At 30.2% G+C, this 23,070-nt stretch overlaps 1 protein-coding gene across 6 annotated transcripts; it reads right to left on the reverse strand.

Annotated features, from left to right (window-relative positions):
• Positions 1 to 1,074: 1,074 nt before the first annotated feature.
• Yif1 (Yip1d-interacting factor 1) lies at positions 1,075 to 21,508 on the reverse strand. Of its 6 annotated transcripts, none has more exons than XM_076456707.1 (10): positions 21,413 to 21,508; positions 19,528 to 19,574; positions 16,577 to 16,720; positions 16,174 to 16,304; positions 15,189 to 15,293; positions 14,180 to 14,258; positions 12,413 to 12,470; positions 10,971 to 11,126; positions 9,579 to 9,672; positions 1,075 to 1,373 (listed from the first exon to the last, which is right to left on the reverse strand). In XM_076456707.1, the coding sequence occupies exons 2-10, from the start codon at positions 19,559 to 19,561 to the stop codon at positions 1,197 to 1,199; spliced, it is 978 nt and encodes a 325-aa protein (XP_076312822.1). In that variant the 5' UTR covers positions 19,562 to 19,574; positions 21,413 to 21,508; the 3' UTR covers positions 1,075 to 1,196. The 6 variants fall into 6 exon arrangements, with proteins under 6 accessions (XP_076312822.1, XP_076312817.1, XP_076312820.1 ...); XM_076456702.1 differs by having other exon boundaries at positions 16,174 to 16,310; positions 21,413 to 21,507; XM_076456705.1 differs by lacking the exon at positions 21,413 to 21,508 and adding an exon at positions 21,273 to 21,412.
• Positions 21,509 to 23,070: the final 1,562 nt, after the last annotated feature.

Below are 23,070 nucleotides of genomic sequence, written 5' to 3' on the forward strand. Positions count from 1 at the left end.
CAAAGGGAGATATCTGCCCTAAAGGTTTATCTGAAAGAGAATGTGGTATCAGAAAATGAGGTACAGGTGTTACAGATGGTAAAGATTGCTGATCAGAATCAAGACGTGGTCGTTTACCTATGGACTGTTTTTATTTGGAGGATTCATAATAAAAAAACGAATATTTTAGTGCCCACTGTCCCCACCCACCATGGAGCCCTATGAGGGGGATACACTACAATGCCAAACAAGGACTCTGCAGCAATGTCAGGGTTTTGTGAGCACTATACCCAAACACCAGCATCATATACAATGTCTACAACACCTGTTTAGAACATCGACAATGATACTTGGTTAAATATAACCCAAGTGGACCAGCCAATTGACCCTAGGGAGCCACCCCAAAGCCCCTTGTCTCCAGGAATTCAAGACCAAAGTGATGTATTAGGGTAGGACCCCTCAATCACCAGGATCCTCTTCTCCCCTTCACGGATCACCATGCACAGCAAACACGTGGGTGGATGTTTAGATCCCAGAGGAGGCAAACTGAAAGAAACAAACCTTCCCTCGGAGGTCCTCTCACCACGTACAGGAATCCACATTAAGGGGATTAATTATACACCAGTATATACAACAAAAAAGAATGTGTAAACATTCTAAATAATGACTTGAAACAATACCTTAAGCTAAATTAGTGATTTGTGTTTGCATTAATGGGCACAAGCACTTTGGATTTTAATCTACAGGAGAATAGCTACATTTTCTATGTACACATTGTTTCTGAAGCAGGCTAAAAGCTGAAGAGTATATAATAAAAGAATTTTTTCTTTTGAGAAAAAATTCTGATTTTATGCATGTTCAATATTTAAATTAGCAAATAGAACTTCAAAAAATGAAAAGAGTTGGTATGACTTTATATTTTATTTATGTTTTAAGATTTGAAAAATTAAGATTGAATTTGGTTTTTGATACCTTATAAAAGTCATTATGTGAAAGAACTTACACAAAGCAGCATGATTCTTAAAACACAGAAGTTGGTATCTGTTGCTCTGAAGTGAAATGGTTTGAGTTGGTACCAAACTAAAAAACAAATTGTTTTGCAAAAGAAAAACAGTTTATTAGAATTCTCACAGTGAATACAACAATAATCAAATCTGTGAGCTGTGTGGAAGCTATACAGTTTATTATTACATTTTTCCAAGGTATTTGTATAAAACTTATTCCATTACATTAGACTGCACTCCAGTACCAAGAATTAAGTGATGGGTCAACCAATACATAATAAATGGTTGCACTGCACACAAGAAGAGAAGAAGGTAGAGACTTCGACGACTTCCTCTTCCATAGTGGTCTGAGGTACTCTGTGAAAGAAGAGATACTCGAAGAGTTCTTAGCTAGGAAAAAGAAAGAACCCAATTAAAGATGGTGTAAGTAAATTGGACTCCTAATCAATAATTTACAAACTACATAACTCTTACAAACCTAACCTTATTTTACCAACTGTTAAACTTTGAAACCTAGAAAAATGAATGTAAAAACACACACTATGAAACAGATTTTGTTTCATGTAATGTGAGAGATAAACTGCAACTATACAAGTACTTACTGGATATTACTAATGGGCAGGAAAATGAAAAACAGAGAAATTTTATTTTCATCTTCAATGATAAAAACAAGACTTTATGGAATGCAATATAAGATGGGCAGCAAAAGTAAATAACTAGTATTTATAGAATTATTCACAAAGTGTATCTCTCTCTAGATATGCACATGGATATTTTTGAAAAACAAAACTGATGTTTGAAGCACCTCATGAATGGAAAAAAAGAGAATCACAAAACATGATTACTCAACTGCAAGTAAAGATCAAAGATATAGCAAGAAACAAATATGCTTTATTCAAGGTTAAGGTTGCAGTAAATTACAAGTTCTTCATTCCAAAGTTAGATAAATTATCAGGCAAGTAGTAGCATTGCCTATGTAAGGATGACTTGGATTGCTTATTGAAATGGTATTTGAAATATCTTCTCAAGAGGTCTCAGAAGTTTACAATACTATAGTGTTTTCTTTTGTAACAATATCTACTTAATAACTGAGTCACAAGTTCTGGTAATGTCTGAAAATATCATACCAAAAAGTTTGAATTTGTTGTTCTTTCTTCTGTTTCTTTTCGATTACATAATAACTCAAAAACTAAAATTATGGTGTCAGAGTATTAACAGGTAACAACTTAAAAACGTTGTAGTGTAAACAATATTATCAATACCTCCTGCAGTTAAAGCTTTCTCACAGAAATTTGGTGTTCCTTTAAAATAACTTAAATACAGGGTGAAACAGGAATTACTAGCCAATAACACAAATAATAAATATTACAGTTGGAACCTCATTGTACTTGAAACTTCCTATGTGTATTGAAACACTCAAAAATAAAAATCTTAGTTCAATCAAACTGGATTAACAATATAAGCAGGGACCTCAAGGTCTCAGCACAAGGACCTTTGTTACTAGTGATATAGATGAATGAATGGTCAATAGATTATAATTTGCTGATGACATTAAATTTTTGAATGTTGATAACTGTGAGGAGGATGTTACTGCTTCATAAAAGGACTTGAATTTTTTTTAGTTGGCCAAATAAATGTTAAATGGTATAGATGCAGAGTACTGCATGTGAGATATCACAATTTGAATTATAACTTTGACAGGAATAACTACCAGTATTATGGAAGAAAAAATCTTGGTATTCCAATGGTTAATCTTTTAACCATCCAAGGAAATGTTGTCTCTAGTGGGATAGTAAATATTAAGTTGTACCTGCTGAAATACTGAATACAAGTCTGAAGAGGTTATAGTAATTGAATAGATAATGGGTTAGGCCATATTCCAAGTATTCCATTCAGTCTTAGGCTTCTTACCTTAAAAAGGGTATTGAATATTTTGAAAGTGTTCAGAGAAGGGTTACTATGAGGATAACTGAGATGCAGGGACATACTGGCAGATTTAATGCATTCTCAGAAATTGATTTGAATTTTTATTGTCTAGTCAGTGTGTAGCTTATATTCCCATGCCAAGATGGAAATATTGTCATACAAGGATAAGTTATCTGAACTTGTTTTCTTTTGGAACAACAACAACAACAAAAAATAAAAATAAAAATATATATATAGATTTTTAAGAGGCATTTAAGATTGTTAAGTGAACTGATAATGTTGATGCATTATTTTTTTCATATCTAATTATGGATTTAATTAAAGGCCATGTCATTGTATTTGTTGACTTGAATTCAAAATTTTATTTAATGATTATTTTATAAATTTATGACAATAAATTTGAAATCAAATTGCAGGTTATAATTTAAGCATTATTATACATCAGTTAATTTCTTAATTTAAAAGTAAATTGTTTTGTTTGCTTTTGAAGTTTGCACAAAGCTATTCGAGGGCTATCTGTGCTAGCCGTCCCTAATTTAGCAGTGTAAGACTAGAGGGAAGGCAGCTAGTCATCACCACCCACTGCCAACTCTTGGGCTACTCATTTACCAACGAATAGTGGGATTGACCGTAACTTATAACACCCCCACGGCTGAAATGGGGAGCCTGTTTGGCACGACGAGGATGCGAACCCGCAACCCTCAGATTACGAGTTGCACGCCTTAACATGCTTGGCCATGCCGGGCATTAAAAGTAAATATTAAAACAAAACAAAACCTATATATCCATTCTTGCGTGTCATAGTATGTTTAATGCAGGATTGATTCAAATTAGGTGTTTACAATGTCAAAATATAAAGTTTGACATTTATATAAATATAAATACAAAGTCTATAGTTTTGTATGAATTAGGAACTGAAATTACCTATACTGACAAGTTAAAATATAAATTAAAAACATCTTATGTTCAATATTTGCTGAGATATTGCTATGTTTACAGAATCAACTACAGTGGCTCTGCCCACCTCTTTCCATCTTTATGAAACTTACGTACATTTGCCTACGACACATGAATAACCAATTGAAAACTAAGTGTCACTCTTGCTCTCTCTACATATGTACAAGTATATAAAAAATAAAATTGATATTTGAAGCACCTCATGAATGGAAAAAAAGGAGAAATAATAGGGCATCAAATTCCTTCTTTTCATACTAGATTTGAAGTTGGTAAGGTATGTCTTCAGTGAGATCGAAATTTTCTAATTTTTTTTTGAGCAAAATAAAGCTTAATTACTAAATTTGATAAATTATAATGGAATTCCATGATACTGATAGAGTAATTTTGATCTTTGTTGTACCAAATGTATATATAAGCCTAAAAAAGATTATTTTACTTCACATCCACTACATGCAAAATTTAATAATGCTTAGCAACCTATGGCAAGCAGCAAATAAGTACGAAGTTCATAACTAGAAGAGGAATTGTTTGCTATACTTTTACTTCTCCATGTTTTAGGAAAAATATGTCTAAGAAATTATTTCTAAATAGTAAATGTATATACATATATAATTTATTATGACTGAAACATGACTGCATTTTACAAAATACTAATTCATTAAAACACAGAAAAAAAAGTCACTTTGCAAAGGCCAGTTTTATATTCTTGGATATAGCGAAATGAGTGAATTAATGCTTGATCACTACAACTTCTGTAATGTTAGCCAAGGATGGCTAAAAGGTCAATAAAATAGAATAATAAATATAGATAAATACAGGGCAAAGGTACTACTTACTGGCACCATTTTTCGTACAGAGCGAAAGGTGACAAAACTTGAAAGAATAATGTAAATGAATGTGTGAATCTTCCCCTTTGAACAAATATTGTTCACAAGAAGACCAAAGAGACACCAAACTAAGAGTTTGTGAAAACACACAATTTGTGTGATTGTGTGATCATCAATGCAGCATGAAGTGTGAAGCATCAGGTAGGATTAGCATGGCATTAATAGGGAACATCAATGGTCATCTGATTTTAACACCTACAAGATGTGGCTACCATCAGTCAATGTACAGTAGTAGCCTCACTTTGATTGACAAGTTTCATTTAGGCAACAGCAAGTGAGACCTGGCTTGGGTGGACACAATAGAGTTCAAAGAGACCACTTGGGATTGGGAAACAGGTGACCACAAGCTGAGTTAACTGGTATGCTGGTCTGGATTGAATATTCATTCAAATAAAATAAGTCACAAAGTGGATAATTACTACTGATGTCATTAACTGCATGACACCTTCTTAGCCAAGACAAAAATATGTGCATGCATGAGTTGTGGATTTAAGTTGTTTGGGACTGACATGCTCAGTTAAAGTTGTGATGCCAAGTTGATTGGGTTTGAGTTTCTCTTCTACTGTGCTTTGATTTTATTGGGACTGGTAGTGTATATTGTTTTTAATGCATTTTGATAAAACATTCTTAACATAAAACTGAAATGAATTATAAGTTTCTCTTCACCTTCTGTAAATAAGAAAATTTGAATAAATGAGGAAGTGAACCACAAACAGGAATTAAATGTAACAGTGACAGCTTGTGTTCCTGGTCCATCAAATGCCCACAAGCTATCTGACAGTGACTGGTCTAGCTGCTAGACTTCCAATTAAACAAATCATTTGTACAGGAAGTATGACAAGTTGAATATTAGAAATAAGAAACTTAGCTGTACACCTTGTCATAAAACTGGAACTTCTGGAGTGGAAACAAAAGCAGGAATGAAAGTTTCTAAAGAATGGGCCAACAATGAAATGAGTTATTTTGGTAAAAGTTGACAGTAACAACACCTATCTTTGCAGAAAAAACAAGGAAACCTTGGGACATAAGGCTGCAGTAAAATTGCTGGCTGAAGCTGAGAAAGAGACCATTAAAAATGTCTATTTGAAATCATTATCTCACAAAAAGTGATTACTGCAAGAATTTTTTACACAGAATATAAAGTAGCAAAAGAATCCTGCATGTAAGTATAAACTATCTAAACATACCGTGCAAGTAAAATCCTCATTAACTTTGAACTAATAAAACATCGAAATCTGTCTAGCATACAAAGTATGTAATAAAAATGAACATGTAAAGCAAATAAAATTACCTGGAAAACAAGTAGTAATCACTATATAACTTAAATTAAATCTAAATTCACTTAGGTGACAAAGAACACAAATATTTAACTTACTGAAGTTAGAGTAGAGATGACATGAAATACTTAATTCTCCTGTGTGTAAAGGACAAAGCTACACAAAGGGCATCTGAGCCATGCCTACCATAGGTATTTCAACCAACCTTGAAGTGTAAAAGTAAAAACATCTTACTAATGATACCCTGGGAAATCAGGAAGCAACAGGAAGAAAGAGAAGAACAAGACTCCATCAACACAAATAATGTGGAGTCATGGCAACAGAAGCAGAAAACTATCAAAATTCCCATCGTCTCAAACATACGCAAAAACTGAATATGTGTTGAGCAAGGACCTGAGTAACCAGCTGTAAAAAATGGTGTAGGTGAAACCTCATGAAGAGATGTAGAGTGTAACAAAGTAAAATAAGAATGTGATGGGAAAATAATCCAAATTTATTTTATTTTTTCTCATCAACATTGTCAGGTTCAAAGGAGAAGAACATTACATAGCTAACTCCCTGTAAGTTAAGGACTGAATTTCCTCTCCAGGTGAAGTCAAACCCAGTATCTGGAAAGTTGTACCAGTAATGTTGTTGACTGCAACAGGTACTACCACAGTTCTCATATAATTCAGTAAAAAGAATCAAATGCAAAAAAATATACTTTGTTAAAAAATGAATGCAAATACAGTAAAAGAAAACTGTTGAAAAAAATACTTAAATGGCAAATAAACACAATCATAAATGGTAGTGATATGCAAAAATAGCCACCAAAATGAAGCTGTGCCAATACAGTTTGCAAAATACTCCAGATGGAGAAGAGTCAGCTGATATGTACATGTTAAAAGATGGCATGAAATTAATTGTGTGTACAGAATGATGTACTGAGTGTGAATGTTTTTTAGCAATTCTTGGAGGGCAGAAAGAAGATCAAGATAGCTTGTATGAGAGAAGATAGGATCACACTGAAAAAGTAATTTCATTGTATAATAGGAAATGTTTTGAGAATTAATATAAAATACTAGGGTGTGGTCTATATCAATGTAAGTGATTTATTTTAATAACTAATTTTTGTATTTATAATAATAGTTTTTTAATTATCATACATTAGTAAAAGCTTTTTTCATATAATGATACTCCCCTTAAACAATTTACAATTTTTCTAAACACTAAAACCAGTTTAAGAAATTTGTAACACCATCAAAAACTGTTCTATTAGTTTGGATTTAACTCTTTGAAGACACTGTATAATATACACGATTTCATATACACATTTGCACAACTTAAGTGTTTATATTGTAACTTGTGATGCAGTAAATATATATTCACAAAATTTGGTGGACTATTAATAAAGTTTACAAGCATTTTGTACACAAAAAGATCAGATTTTTAATGACGTATTTTTATCAAAGTTTTGTTTGTGAAACTACCAAGTCTGTTTCATTACTAGTCTAAGTGCAAATATTATTTGTGTAATCTCTAAAACTTGCTACATACATTTTAAAACTTTATATTTTCTCTACCCTAACTATGCAGGTTCTGTCAGTTTGGCCAACCTCATAAAATCATACAAAAAGTACAAATAAATAAAATTATGTTTTTTCTGTCCTAGAATGGCTACAGATTATAAGATGAAACCCAAACATTTAGTCTAAATAGCTTACGTCTCATATATATTTATTATTTTGACCTTCCAGTCATGCCTGGCTGACATTACACAACTTTCATTGACACAGTACACATACATTCATGTTACATAACCAGTAAAATAAAACTGACCTTTAATCTTCCCTGTCTTGGCTGTGTCTTAGTGAACTAGTATTTTGTAATATAGTCACATTTCAATTATTTTTCTTTATAAATGTGTATATAGATTCTTACTATTTAGAAATAACTTATTAAACATATTTTCTTAACATATAGAACAATATTTGAAGGTAAAGCATACAATTATTTCTTGTAGCAACAACTTTTGAACTTAGTTACTGCTAACAGTTGCTTCTTAAAGAATAAATACAGTTAAATAACCAATAAAGTCACAAGTTACTGTATTGATATCAGAGAATTCCACTATAATTTATATATAATTTATGAAATTTGGTAACTAAGCTGTATTCAGATCTAAAACTTGAATGAAATTTTGAGTAGACTAAAGACACAACCTACCTCCTTGAAATCTTGATTTGAAAGAATGAAATGGCTTCTGACGCATTAAAAGGCCTGAGAAAACTACTAAGGGGAACATTCTAAGCTGTTGATTTATTATACACTTGTCACATACTGAAGTAAGTGTATATGAGGGAACAATTCCAAAAATGGAAACAAGTGAACAGGCCAGTGTTTGATTCACTACATAAGTCTTATTTCATCCAAATGAAAATATATGAGGTTCATATTTCATATTCTAGATTGTTAACATTGGTAATTTGAGTTCCTAATTCATATTAAACTAGACTTTGCATTTTGACGTCACAAACATTTAATTTGAACCAGTATTGCATTCAACATATTTATGTGTTCTTTTAATATTTATTTTTAAATTAAGAAATTAACCAATTTGTAATACTGAAATTTAAATTATAATTTAGAATTTGACTACAAACTTAAAAAAAATTCATAAAACAGTAGTTGAATAAAATTTTGAACACAGGTCAACAAATGTGATGAAATGGCCTTGGACCTGTGACCTACAGCAATAGGGTTAAACTACATATGTTTATCATTTCAATAACAATTGTGTGTCATATATGTAAAAACGGCTTGTTTGGGATGATAAAATATTTTACGTAGAGGAGCGAACAACGTTTCGACCTTCTTAGGTCATCGCCATGTTCACCCAAATGAGCTGTTTTTACATATATATATATTTGTCTACAAGTATGTTTTCTTGACATCACTAATTGTGTGTCATATACTCAAGATTACATTAATAAAGTATTTAAGCTGTGAGTATTAAAAAGAATTTTTATATAACAATTTATACATCCAACAAATTTCAAACTTTAATTTCCATAAAGTTGAGAACATTTTGTTTTTTAAATTTTTCTATCTGTGCTAGCCATCCCAAATTTAGCAGTGTGAGACTAGAGGGAAGGCAGCTACTCATCACCTCCCACCATCAACTCTTGGGCTTCTCTTTTACCAACTAACAGAGAGAACATGTATTGCAAACTCAGTATACGTAGGTAAACTCTACCCAGCTCTGCTACAAATGGTTAGTGAACTAAACTAGATGACAAAAAAAAATAATGAAAATATTAACTGTGTACCTAAAGTTTAATTTACCTGAAAAATGAGAAGTTCAATAATTTATGTATTTTTTTTAAATTGAAACAACAGTAAGGTACGAAGACAGCATGTGATAAAAAAAGATTGAAGATTAAACAAAAATGAAGTGTTAATTTACCACATACAACTGTTTATATGTGATATATTTACATATAAAACTTTATGGCCAACTTCACTAAGATAAACATATAATGAAAAACCAAATTGCTTGTGAGACTTACCAAAAAGAAATCCAGTGACAAACTACAATAACATAAAACAGCAAAATAGCCAGGAGAACTGAAAACCAAACTTGCAAGGACAGCAGCAATCATGCTGAAAATGAAAAAAACTGTACAGTGACACACCTTAAGAGTAATTTTTAAATCATTTTTCTGTGAACAAAATATGTACCTTTTATATAAAATTTAATTGAAATGATATAACATTTATTTTCTATAATTATCTTAAACTTATCATTTATGGTAAATTTCAGAGTTCATTATTTAATATGTTGTATGATTTGAACAAGGTTATGATTGAATTTACTATTAGTTGTACATCTAAAATTTCAATTTTAAAAAAATGCAAAAAAATTAATAAATTCATATTTTAAACTACATGAGTATAAAATTATTTTTCATTTAATGAATAAAACCATTAACGCTAATTTAGATGACACTTCTTTGGTATGCAGAGTATAACGTCTAATAACAGCAAATGTGCCACTACCTTTCCTCCCACAAATTCAAATAGACACTTCGTTATAACCAAGGCATGTAAGACATTATGTTGGTGTGCAGTTTTCATGAAGATAAAACAGTTTTTACTTCAATGTTATTTTCCCATCACTTTTGTATTGTCAAAAATCTAGATCTAGGTGTGTAAAAATGTTCAGGCTCAAAGGTCTGACAATGCATTTTTCTTTATCCTAAAGGGGTGGGTTTTCTTATAGGAAAGCCACAATGGGCTGTCTGCTGAATCCACTGAGTTGTTAAAATATCAGTATATCACAGTTAACATGAATGCTGATATTAAAATTTCATACGTAGAGGACTCACAATTCTCAAATAGGAAACTAAAATATTATTGCCTAATAAAGTATTAAAATTTGTTGTATATTATGATTTATCTGAACAAAATCAAAGGTTTAGTTTTTAGACTGTGGAACATATAACAACGTTTTAAGAACTATAAGAAGGATTAATACAGGTTTGTTTTCAATATTTTCATATTAACCCCATTCACAATGCTGAAACATAAGAAAACTCTTAACTGTTACAAGTTCTTCTACTTCATAAAGAAATAAAGCTCAAAAACATAAATTACAAGCCTTAGTAAAATTAACAACTGAATTGGATAAAAGTTTAACATTTAATTTAAAGTTTCTAAAGTAGATTGATGCCTATTAAAATGAAACAATCTTTACACAAGGACACATCTATTGTAGGTGCAAAATTTTATTAGATAGTAATAAATCATGTCTAAAATATTTTATAGCTGAGGAAACTGCATGTGATTTTAATTCAAGATGCACTGTTATAAAACTATATATATTTTAACTTGAAAACTATTTTTAAGAACATAACAATCAAACCTAAGCTGCCACAAAAGAGTAAAAGAAATTTTCTTACCAGACATACTTATAACTGCAAAAAGCAGTCAAGTCCAACACCTTGAGTGAATTTCCAATGTTTAGAACATACAGAGCAAATAAAGTAATAGAGAGTTCAATAACCAGCCAGACTAATGCTGAGCTCGCATGTATTCCTAACTGTTCTGGACTAAATCTGGGAAATTGAATTGAAAGCTATTTTTCTCACATATTTGACTCTAACACAAAAACAATGCATCTTTTATGAACATAAGAGAAAATAATAATGTCAAGTAAAACAACGAACAATTATTTTTCCAATAAAATAAAAAAGCTAATGTTTTAAAGATGTATAATTTACACGTTGAACAAGTTATTAAACTAGAAAATAACACATTGTTAAAAAAAGGAAATAATGTACATTGTAAAGCAATATTGTAAAAAAAAACTTGGGCTTTGTTTTTAAAGGCTGTTCTTTGCTGAAATAAACATGTTTAAAAAATGACACACAGAAAAACTTCAACTGTCCAAATATTTACATATTTATTTTAAATAAGAGGGCACTATCCAGTAAATATTGACACTATCTTTCTTTTTGTTAAATTAAGGAAGTTTCAAAGTTTTGTGAAAAACAAAACAAAAATGTATTCAATATATAAACTATTCTTTCACTTTTTTGGAAAACCCTTTTTTCCTTCTACTTTGTAGAAAGTCACTTCTGAAAAGGTGTATACAGCTCCATCTGGTAGATGGCATGCTACTAGATTAGACAGCAAACTTATTTTGAAATTATTTAAATCCTGAAAAGGTTCTTGTATGTAAAACTGATACTCAAGCTAGAGATAATTCTTTATTGTTAATTTATTATGCTCTAACTTATTTTATGGTCAAAGTTAAAAGGAAAAGCTATTTTTTACAGAAATTACTACAATATTCTGAATAATCATCAGTTTTTCCAAAAAACTTGTGGATCTTGAAATATAATTAAACAGTTAATTCTGTTACATAGAAGTTAATATCTTTAGTTCTTGTATACTATTCACAAATCTCAAGAAAATTGTGTATTTGAATCTTGTATCTTCAAAAATAATCTTTTACATAAATAATTTACTAATGAAATTCTGTTTTACTTTGCTGGTTGGTGCTACTAAATGTTACAAAATGTTGATAATGTTTTTAAAAGACTTTAGTTCAACAACTTCAGAGAACTACATTATAGCATCTAAGGACACAACACATTGTTGGTTATTGTTCACCTAGCTTTGTGCACTGTTACTTAGCAAGCTTGATAAGCTCTGCTCCTGAGCAAATTACATAAGTCTATATATATAGATGAAGTATAGTTGAAAATGCAGTACATGTTTCATTGAACCAACATATATTGTTATATTTAATGATGTTGGTTACTCCAGAAGCATTCATGTTTTATCAGTTTTGATATTATACACAACATACTGGATTCATAAAAATATTAAAACTTACTTATTTTGTGTTCCCAACAAGTAACCAGCAGTAAGGATGTATGTTACAAAGGCCATAGCTGTAAGGAATTAATAAAAACAAGTTTATTTTATAAATTCATAATTTTCATTTAAAAACGAGAAAACATTAGTTGAGTATACAGGTTAAATTTCCCTATGTACACAAGTATAAGGTCCTATTTATGTTTTTGGTAAAGACTAAAATATAATCTTAGCATTTTTCCAAATGTTTAACCCTATTGCAACAAGTCATGGGTCAAAGGCCATGCCATCTTGTTTGTTGACTTGCTTTCAAAATTTTATTGAACTACTACATCATAAATTTATGTCAAGTTTGGTTTCCAGTTACGAGACTTAAACCATTTAGTCTAAACATGTGAGTTATGTTATAATCTGTAGTAATTCTAGAATGTAAAAAGTATAATTTATATTTATTTTTTAATTTTTTTATGGTGGTTACAAGGTCAGTCAAATTGAACAGACCCCATACAGTTATGGTACAAAAAATAACAGATGAAATATAAAGTTTTACTGAAAATAAGCATCTGAAATATATTTAGGAGGTTTTAGAGATTACATAAATATTTGAGATTTTTGGAACAATGAATAGTTTTTAATCATAACATGAAATAACTTCGTACTTGGACTAATGAAACAGACTCAATATTTTCACAAAATGTTTAGTAAAAATACGTCAGTAAAAAATCTGATTTTCTGTGTACAAAAGACTTGTACTTTTTACTAAGAGTCAACCAAATTTTGTAGAGGTACACATACTGTATCAAAACTTATAGTATAAATACTTAACCTATGTTTATTGTACTGAGCCCATTGCAAAATGGTTAAAGAATAAAATGAGTCAGAAAAACAAGGCATTTATATGTATCAACTTTATCAATTTAATTATTGTCTTATCTGCAATTTCTACTGTGTTAAAACAGTATTCGTGCCAACAATTATTCAATTTTTTCAGTATTTCATTCTGTCTATTAGATTTTTTGTAAGTTTTACTTGTACCAAAAGATAATTTCTACTTGTGTATATTTCTGGTTTGACTTGGGAATCTGCATATACTCAAAGTAACCTATTAATGAGAAAACCTTTCATACTATTTTAAATCTGATTATCTTCATTTTCTAGGAAACTGAACATCTATATAGTATTATTTGTCTTGCATAAACATATGAATGTGTAAGTGAACCACATCATTGTACAGTTTACAATCACATCAACTGATTAGTTCTTACAGTATTTTCAACTTTAATGATACCTTATATGCACACTGGTTTTAAAACCAGTTTAAAGATCTCTTTGAAAAACTGACTAAAGAGACGTTAATCAGTAGCATCCCATCATCCTAAGTGAATGTGCTTGATTATCATTCTCATAATATACATAAAACTGGTACTACACACGCACACACACACACACACTAAAGGAATTGAAAATATAACTTAATTTTCTCATACTGCATCCTACTATTTCTGATGATCCAATAAATATTGAGACCATGAATGTTGCTTTCTTCCTTTATTTTTTTAACTGTTGTCTGAGTTTAGTACACACTCATTAATACATGGGAAAAAATATTCAAAAGTGATGACTTTCTTAAAGTCATGCTTTTACAAATGCTTCCTTTAAAGCATTTTGGAACAATGTTACAACCTGTTAACCTATCATGTTAAACTTTGTGAAATGTGGACAATTTATAACATCAGTCAAACCTCTATGAAAACAGCTAAAAGAAAAGGGATATATTCATACATACAGGGTATGTACAGATCTGGAGCATTAATGTCATATCGTGGAGCAACAGGTTCCTCCTGATTATAATGCACAGACCAATCCTATAAATAGTGAAATAAAAAATTGTATGTGATGTTTCATAGACAAATATATTTGAATGGAAATAAGTAATTTAACAAATTTAAAATCCTTCATAGAAATACTAGAAATTCAGAAGAATTAATTAAATTATAAATATATAGCCAATGATAATAGTCACAATACAGTCATAGTGTAATGAAAAATATATTTATGATAATATAGGATGAATTAAACATACCTTATTGCACATTTCTGCTTTTTTTTGTAATATTAGCAACATGAGAAAATAAACTGAACTATGATTAATGCATATTTATGAAATTATGAAATTACTTGTAACATCATATTTCTTCAGTTTGTATTAATTTTAAATATAAAACTTTTCAGAAAAATTAATAGAAAAAATCAAATTTTAATTAGAATTATTTCTTTGTATGACAATAAATTAGTTGACAACAATAAAAGACTTCAGTTAAGGGGTATGACAGGAAACAAGTATATTCTAAAAACATTACGAAACTGATGTATTTGAAGAAATTTGTGTTTCAATGTACAGATGAACTATTAAAGGAACAGAATGCCTAACTCACATTACAAATTTCTGGAACTGTCAACTGTTTAATAAAGAAGTATTATTATGAGTGACAATTTTCTTAAAAAACAGTAACTAATTATTTGGTGATAAAAATAAATCAAAATTATTGCTTCTAAATTATTGTCTATAAAAAACAAACTTTCATATCTTCTTCCAAATAACAGTAAAAACAAACTGACTGATTTCTATTCAAGACCGTACATATACCAATAATTCTAAAAAATTTTTGAGCTCTCTTATGGCTTATACATCTTATATTTAAACATCTACGTTCATGCTTATGTTTTAGTTTAAAATGTCAGTATGTATAACAAGACAATCACTTGTCCTGAAAAAAAAGTAAAAAAAAACTTACTGAATGCGTGAATGGGAAGAAAAGAAGTCCTAACTTCTTGACCACATAAGCTGTATCCACAGCAAAATAGTACTTTAGTTTTGACATAGACACAAACTTTTCTAACTAAAACAAGAAAATAATGAACTGTTTTACTACACATCTCTTATCATAACACATTTCATTGGTTAAGAAAAACAACAAATGATCTAATTTGCAACACTAAATTTTTTTAAACATTACAAAAATTTTAAAACTGTGTGTCATTCTGGCACTGTCAAGCTGATAGTGAAAATAACTTCAGATGACTGATCATATTACATTTAAGAGATGTTTCTTAATGTCCAAACTGAAAAGCTCATCCACTCAAGTTCAACATCATCATATCAAAATTAAGTTTATTATTTAAAAGTGAATCAGATTTATAAATGTGCCAAATGTTTTAGTCAGTCTGTGCTAGTCTTTTAAGATTAGAATAAATTGCCTTAAATAAATTCGTATTTTACTTGTATTATTTTTTATAATTCATGTCCATGTCTTATTCTAACCTTCAAGTTCCAAAGTTTAAATTCATGTAAAGGTTGAATGTTCCACAAGTTAAATTCTTTTTGTACAATTTTACTTATTTGACAATAGTATTTACCAGAACTTTTTGATAAAAAAAATAGTTCAAGGAGATTTAGGTCATATCTTTTGTACACCATATAAACACATCTACAGGTAAAATACAAGATATACATTGTTTTAGGGTTTTCAGTAACTATTTTAAAATTAAGTATTTAAGTCAGTAATACAGAAAACTTCTATTAAACTCTTCACTCCTTTCTATAATATGAAACACACACACATGCATATATATTAACTACAACAGTGAAAGCTATTTTTGAATATGTCAACATAACTGAATTTAGTGTTAATAACAAATTCCCCTTTAAAAGGCAATTTTATCATTCACAAAATTCCAACACCTATACTATTTACTTAATCAATATATTTGTATTCATACCTTCTCATTTACAATGACTTTGCCTTGTCCAGCAAGAGTTTGACCATACTGCATTGCCATGGCAGCCATTGGATCACCTAAAATTTGTTGGCCAGGAAAACTTGGTTGTCCAAATGCTTGATTGTTCCATCCTGTTGCTTTCAGAAGAATCAATAGTTCAATCTAAATAATATCTTTCCTTTCATTTAAGCACTATTTGAAAAAGAAAAGAGCCACAAGTACTAGATAAACAAACTTCAGCATCAAATTTTGCTTTCACATGTTAAACATTTATAATACTAGAGCTAAAATAACTAAACTTTATTGCATAATTTGATAATAAAAACTAGATTATATAAACTGATGATAACAGTTGAGCCAGGAGAGAAATTACATCACTACATAAAACAATCATTTTCCTTACCTGGCCCTGGGGGTTCACCCTGGAACTGTAGGTTGGGGTATATATTTGTGGTGTCCTCATAGAACTGAGGACCCTGCCCATAGCCATATTGTGGTGGAATAGGTTGTTTCTGTTGTCTTGACCGTCGTCCACCTTGATGACGAACTATGTAAAAAAGTTGTACATTTAATTTTATTTCAGAGTAAAAGTTGCATAAAATTATATATATTATACAAATGATGAACAATTAACTAAATATCATGAGCTATTTCATTTGAACAAAACAAACTAGATAAACTTTGCACAGGAATGCAAGATGTACTTAAAATAAGTTTTTTGTCTTTTTCAATACAATAGATTTTATCAGTTTAACCAGCTATGTTCCTACAAGTTATGTATAAAATGGAATTCATATAGAGATACAGATAATATGATTAAATCTGTGAACAAAATGAAGGGAAGAGAGAAATCATCGCAAGAAATCTAAAACTAAAATTCTTTCTGAAGTAAAGGAAAAACAAAATTCTGAGAATTCTGAAGCTAAACTAGAATAGATATAGAACTGAAAACAAGAAAAGACAAATGAAACTACACAAGTAAATTTCAAAACTTTTCCAAAACACTTAATCTTCATGACACCATAAAGTTGAATAGGAAGTGAACTTGTTTTCTTACTTTTTTGGATATCTTTATAACTAGAACTGATACGGGTTCTGTTCTCTATATACTAAAAATTAACAGTAACTCTTAGTGACTTTCTCTCATGACATCATAATAATGTTAAAAACATCTACAGTATTCTGTGTTTCTAAGAACCCACAGAATACATTAACTTTCAACAGTAAATAAAATAATTTTAAATGTCAAGTCCATTTTGAACAATTTAAAATATTCCATTCAATTCACTGAAAATGCTAAAAAACATGAAAATCTGGAAAAAACTAACAATAAACTCCTTTGACTTGTACATAATACTCTCAGAGGTAAAACCCAAAAATCGTAGTTGCTCTCATATTGGCAATATACTGTTTTATAGGCTTAAGAAACTGGTTAACCAAAACACAAAAATTCTTCCTATGTTTCCATAACACTATTGACTTGTTTTCCATTAAGGTGGTAGATACAGTATAAGCTAATGTAACTCATATGTTCCACCCTGCACTCAGCATTATTAAATGTTACCAGCAATTTATTTGCATAATTTATTAAATGGTCCAAGTCCCTTTGTAAAACAAAAGCAGCATTCTCAATGACAATTACACCCAACACTAATATCATCAGCAAGCTTGATAAATTTTCTGGCCACTCTCTTATCAATATCATTAATGTACATCAGAAAGAGAAGAGGTTCCAGCACAGAGGCATTCCATTTACAACTCAGCTTCACTGAACTCTATTTATTACAAAACTTGGTTTCCTCTCCTCCAACAACACTTAATTCATTGAGCTAAATTTAGGATAATTTTCTTTCCTATTATTACGTGAAACTTTCTTAAAAGCCTTAGGATCATTAAAGACACACCAATATATTTGTATTGGCTGTATCAGATATTTTGTCTAAACAATGGAATTAATTGACAATCAGAAGACATTGGCCAATACTTAACTAATTTATCTTCATTGTATCTACATGGTTTGTAAGGTCAGTAGCATATGGGAGGAGAAAAAAAACCAACAAATTTTATTTTTTTTGTTGAAATAAATTATTTTAAACATGCTCATAAGATTGACTTAGTGCAAAGAAACAAAAGGAAATGTTGTCTAGAAAGTGCAATTCAGATCTTTATTTTTTCAATAAAATGCATCGATTTTTTCCTTAAGGTGAAAGAATTTACTTTCAACAGTTGAAGAAGTTGTTTGAGGTTATCATGACAAACAGGAATCACTCAGTGTGTACTGGTACGAGCCTACTCCTGCTTGATCCAGTGGTGTCTCACCCGAAAATATAAAGGTGCTTACTTAGTACCACGTTTAATGATGGGTTCAGGTATTTATGGGCAAATTTTAACACAGACAAAATAATGCTTTTATTTGCATTCCACCACACCAGGTGTAAAACTGATATATGTACCAATCTTAGATCTCAGTGAGTTTAGAGTAACTTGAATTTGCTGATATTTCTTTAGTATAAGTATTGGTTATTGAACAAAAATCCATATTCAACATAAGCATAATATCTGAAGAAAGCAATAAATTACATAAGAAGATTTAACCCTATGCAAAACAATGCTACAAAATAAATTTATAAACTTCATTAGGTGGTCTTTTAAATCTTTAATCATTCACTCAAACTTTTACCATCACAGAAGTAAGATTAATTTGTCTATATTTATTTGTGCAACACTTGTCACCTCCATTTTAATTAAAATTAGATGTAATATTATCCAGCTTACAGTCTTCTGGAACCTCAAAAACTAACAAAAACTTTTATTAAAAGGCTTACTTGTGCAATTTTTAACATGTTTTTAATATTATAGAAAAACAATATTTTGGATAGGAGCTTTATTTTGTTTTAAACTTTCCAGTTCTTAAGCAACAGTTTCTTTATTATTATTATTGTTATGTAAATCTATTGCATTTCCTCCCAATAACTTCCTAGTATCTGAAATATTGTTTAAATCATCTTTGGTAAAAACTAAAAAAAAGAAAATTTTGCATTTGAATAATTTAATAGTCTTCAAATAATTATGCCATCATTATCCTTTAGATTCATTTTCCTTTTTTATTTGGTTTTCCATAATCAAACAAAATCTTATTATTCATTTAAAAATGTGTAATAAATTAATGGATTTAAACAACCTAAGAAATACAATTAAGTTTGGATTTAAGGTTTTTCACTACATCAGTAATAAATAATTTAGTGTCGTAGGCAGAGATATTGATGCCTGTGATAAATTCTCTCATTTAAAAATAAACTTTCTTATACATTCACACACTTTTTTTTTAAAAATAAATATATAACAAATGCTTACAATTTTTTGTTGGCACTGATCCAGGATTATCCATGACAGTATCAATACTGGAAGTGGAACAAAAAATATATATAACACATGGTTTTTCCGGGTATTACTATTTCAAAACAAATACTTTACCCTACATTAATTATTCAAATAAGTTAAAACTTCCTGGAATGTTAAGAACTATTATTTTTGAATTATTTTAAAGCTATTCTGAATGAATACAAAAACACGAAGGGCTACATCTAATTTACTCTAACATTTAGACTAATTATCATCCTTTTGTACCATCGCTCTTTATTATGTTCATAAATGAAAGCGAGTTTTATGGAAACCTTTCCTTAAGGATAACATTAGGTTTAAGGACAACATGGGACCTACTGTTCCATGATGGCTGTTCCATCATTTAAACTAAATTGAAAAAAAAAAAAAAATCTAACCTTATCAATTATATACTTATCAAACATTTTCTTAAGCTTGCATAAATTTACTACCCTTACAACATCTGAAGGCAACCCACTCCAAAGCTAACCATCAATTAAGAAAAATAACTCTTAGCTGAAAATGACTCCTACCCTGCCAGAATTCATACTTGTGTCCCTTAGTCCTACTATTCTTACTGTTAAATATGAAAAAAGATGTTGCATCAACACTATCAACTCCCTTTATGAACTTAAACACCTCCAACATACCCCTCCCTAACTTTGTTTTTTCAAAAGAAAGTCATTTGAGATATTTCAGCCTCTTCTTCTATGATAATCCCTCCATCCCAGGTACCATTCTAGTAACCCTTCTCTGTACCATTTCCAACAAGTGATGTCTTTCCTAAGATAAGGAGCCCAAGAATGAACACAATATTCTAAATATGGCCCAACCTGTACAATGAAATTATAACTTTTTTAGACTCATATTCAATATTTCTGTAGATACAACTTAAAATCTTATCTGCCCTACCTTTAGCAACAGCCCTGCTTGGATGGCTTTAGAGACAAAATGGCTATTACTCTTTTAACATTTGCATGTGTTTACTACTGTTTAATCTATTTATGTAGGGTTCTGGTAAAAACCAGCATATTACTAATCCTAGTAATAATTACAACTTCAAAGCTATCTGCACAGACATCCTAACCACATACATATAAAAAAGTGGGGGATATAAAAACTTTGCTTTAATGATTTTTGTTTTCTATTCACAGTTTTAAAGACAATCCAACAAGAAGTTACATATAGTTCATCTGATGTGATAATGTAATGGTTAATCTAACTATCAAATACAATTATATTTTTATACTGCCACCTTTTCTTTCATTATCTTTAACTTCCTTCTTAAACATTAATACATTTTTACATTCTTAAAACTTTGAGCCAGACAGTATTTTTCACTTCACAGTAATAAATACATAAGAAAATGTATAATAATAGTGTAATATTGAAAATGTAATAACTGTAAATTGATACATTTTTACCCTACTGAAACTTATTAAGAATAAAAAGACTTAAAATTGAAATCAATTACAATTTACATATATCTACGTTCATAAAAGGCTGACTAAAACTCCAAGATTCAGTAACTTAACAAAATTCATACTCATGTTCTGAAACAGATTATTCACTATCTAAAATTGTTATTAGTGATATTATTATCTATCTATCTAATAGTAATTGGTTACGTTTGTACTACGTATATAACGATGCTGTACAATCAGCAATGTTAGTACTTCTTCTACAACTAAATCCGCCTGTTTACTTTATTCTCATACCTAACTGATTATTTTACATCTGTTTGTTCTAATTACGAAAAATAATAAAGCTTGTAGAAACAAAAAACTAAGATTTCAGTTTTATAGATTATTACAGTTTAAACCTGCTTTCACAAAATAATACAGACACAGTAACTTACATTACACGTCACTTGACATAATAACTGTGACGTCACCTTTATTTCAGTTATATTAAATTACGTGTTTAAAATAAATACTAGTAATTATTGGAAATTATTATAAATTCCTCGTAAGAATGAATCTTAATATCTATTTCATTTATATAAATTCAATAGAAACAGTATCAGAAAAAATGTTGCATACAGGGGCGTAGATTTTTTACACCCGATGGGGTTGATGATTTTTTGCAACCACTCATGTGGACTGTTCAATTTGCAAATTGATAATCTCTGATTACGTGAACCTCAAAGCTGTAAACATGCAGTCACAGAGTAATTTTGTTGCCACGATACTTCAAGGTTTCCATGTAGGTTTGTATAAGTGAGGTGTTGTGAACAGTTTTCAAAATGTTAATAGAATAAAGACAAATATGTCACAAATTATCTGGCACATGAATTTATTCCTGCACACTGCACAGTATAAAAGATGGCCATTATACTTGATAAGGTTACTAAAAACTTTCATTGTATGAATTACATTTTCAAATATTAATAGAATTAGTAATTACCCTTGATAAGTTTATATCTACTGAAAAACTGTTCATGTTGTTTGATAAAAATAATTAAAATGTCTTTGCGAACTCTTGAAAATTACACATCAATACAATGTAGCACATAATTATTCATACTTTTCATTGAAGTAAGATTCATTTAGTCCTCTAGTCTACATGTTCCCAAACATATACCTCCTTTGTGATTATCTGTTTATGAATTCTTTCATAAGCTCTTCTATATTTATCTTGTCGACCTCATCTTTGTGAGTGTGACAAACTGCCACATGGTTGAGGCGGCACTGAGGCATGGTTAACTTTAACCACGTCTTCAACCGTCTTAATGCAGAAAAGCTGCGTTCACATTCGCAGCTGGATACTGGACATACAAGCAAAATTTTCATGAGAAGAAACATTTCACTAAACATCTGCTGGCTTGTTTCATGCATTTTACTGTAAGCATCCTTCGCACCTTTCAGAGATACTGCTTTTATTGTTCGTTTGAACATGAGCAACTGAAACTCGAGCCATTGTGCAGAGATTTCTGGATAGAAGTTTATAACCGAGTTGTGAATCTTGCCAGATGTTATCGTGTTCTCAAGTGCCAGATATTGCCTCAAGTCATTGGTGTCTGCATTGAATCTAGTGGTCACATGTTCTATGACTGTGTACAAATTCAAAATATTGGCTTCTTTAATAATCTCTAGCTATTGCAGAATGGTGTGCTGAGCCATCACCTGTGATCCTTCTGTGTGATCTGCGAATGCGTGGTAGTTCAATAGGCACCAGATCTAGGGAAGTTACCTTTTTTTCAGCTTAATCAAATATCTTGTTGTAATTTTCCTCTGTTCGCAATACCGCAGTTGCTCAACTGTCATTGCAGATGCTTCAATCATACCAGATACTGTCGCTGATTTTGCTTGGAATGCACGGTTTAGTTCCTCTAATGCAGCTGATGGATGCTGAGCCATCAACAAGACTAAAACTGTTTTTCCTTTGTCAAATCTGTCCAGCAGGCCTCTACTTTCACTGCTACATCTGATTTTTTATTTGCTGATTCAGACAAAGAATCAACAATGTCACTGTAGTGATCATTAGCATATGTAATTGCCGATAGGCAGCACAACC

Source organism: Tachypleus tridentatus, chromosome 9 (assembly GCF_004210375.1).
Source record: "Tachypleus tridentatus isolate NWPU-2018 chromosome 9, ASM421037v1, whole genome shotgun sequence".
NCBI lineage: Eukaryota > Metazoa > Arthropoda > Merostomata > Xiphosura > Limulidae > Tachypleus > Tachypleus tridentatus.

What these genes read in the sequence shown, in the direction of transcription:
- Yif1 (XM_076456702.1), bottom strand. Translation starts at nt 19,561, where the DNA reads ATGGATAATCCTGGATCAGTGCCAACAAAAAATT. An exon ending in TGCAGTTATAAGTATGTCTG is followed by an intron (nt 9,673 to 10,970) that starts GTAAGAAAATTT and finishes TTTCATTTTCAG; the next exon opens with CATGATTGCTGCTGTCCTTG. An exon ending in TGTCACTGGATTTCTTTTTG is followed by an intron (nt 1,374 to 9,578) that starts GTAAGTCTCACA and finishes TCTTTTTCCTAG; the next exon opens with CTAAGAACTCTTCGAGTATC.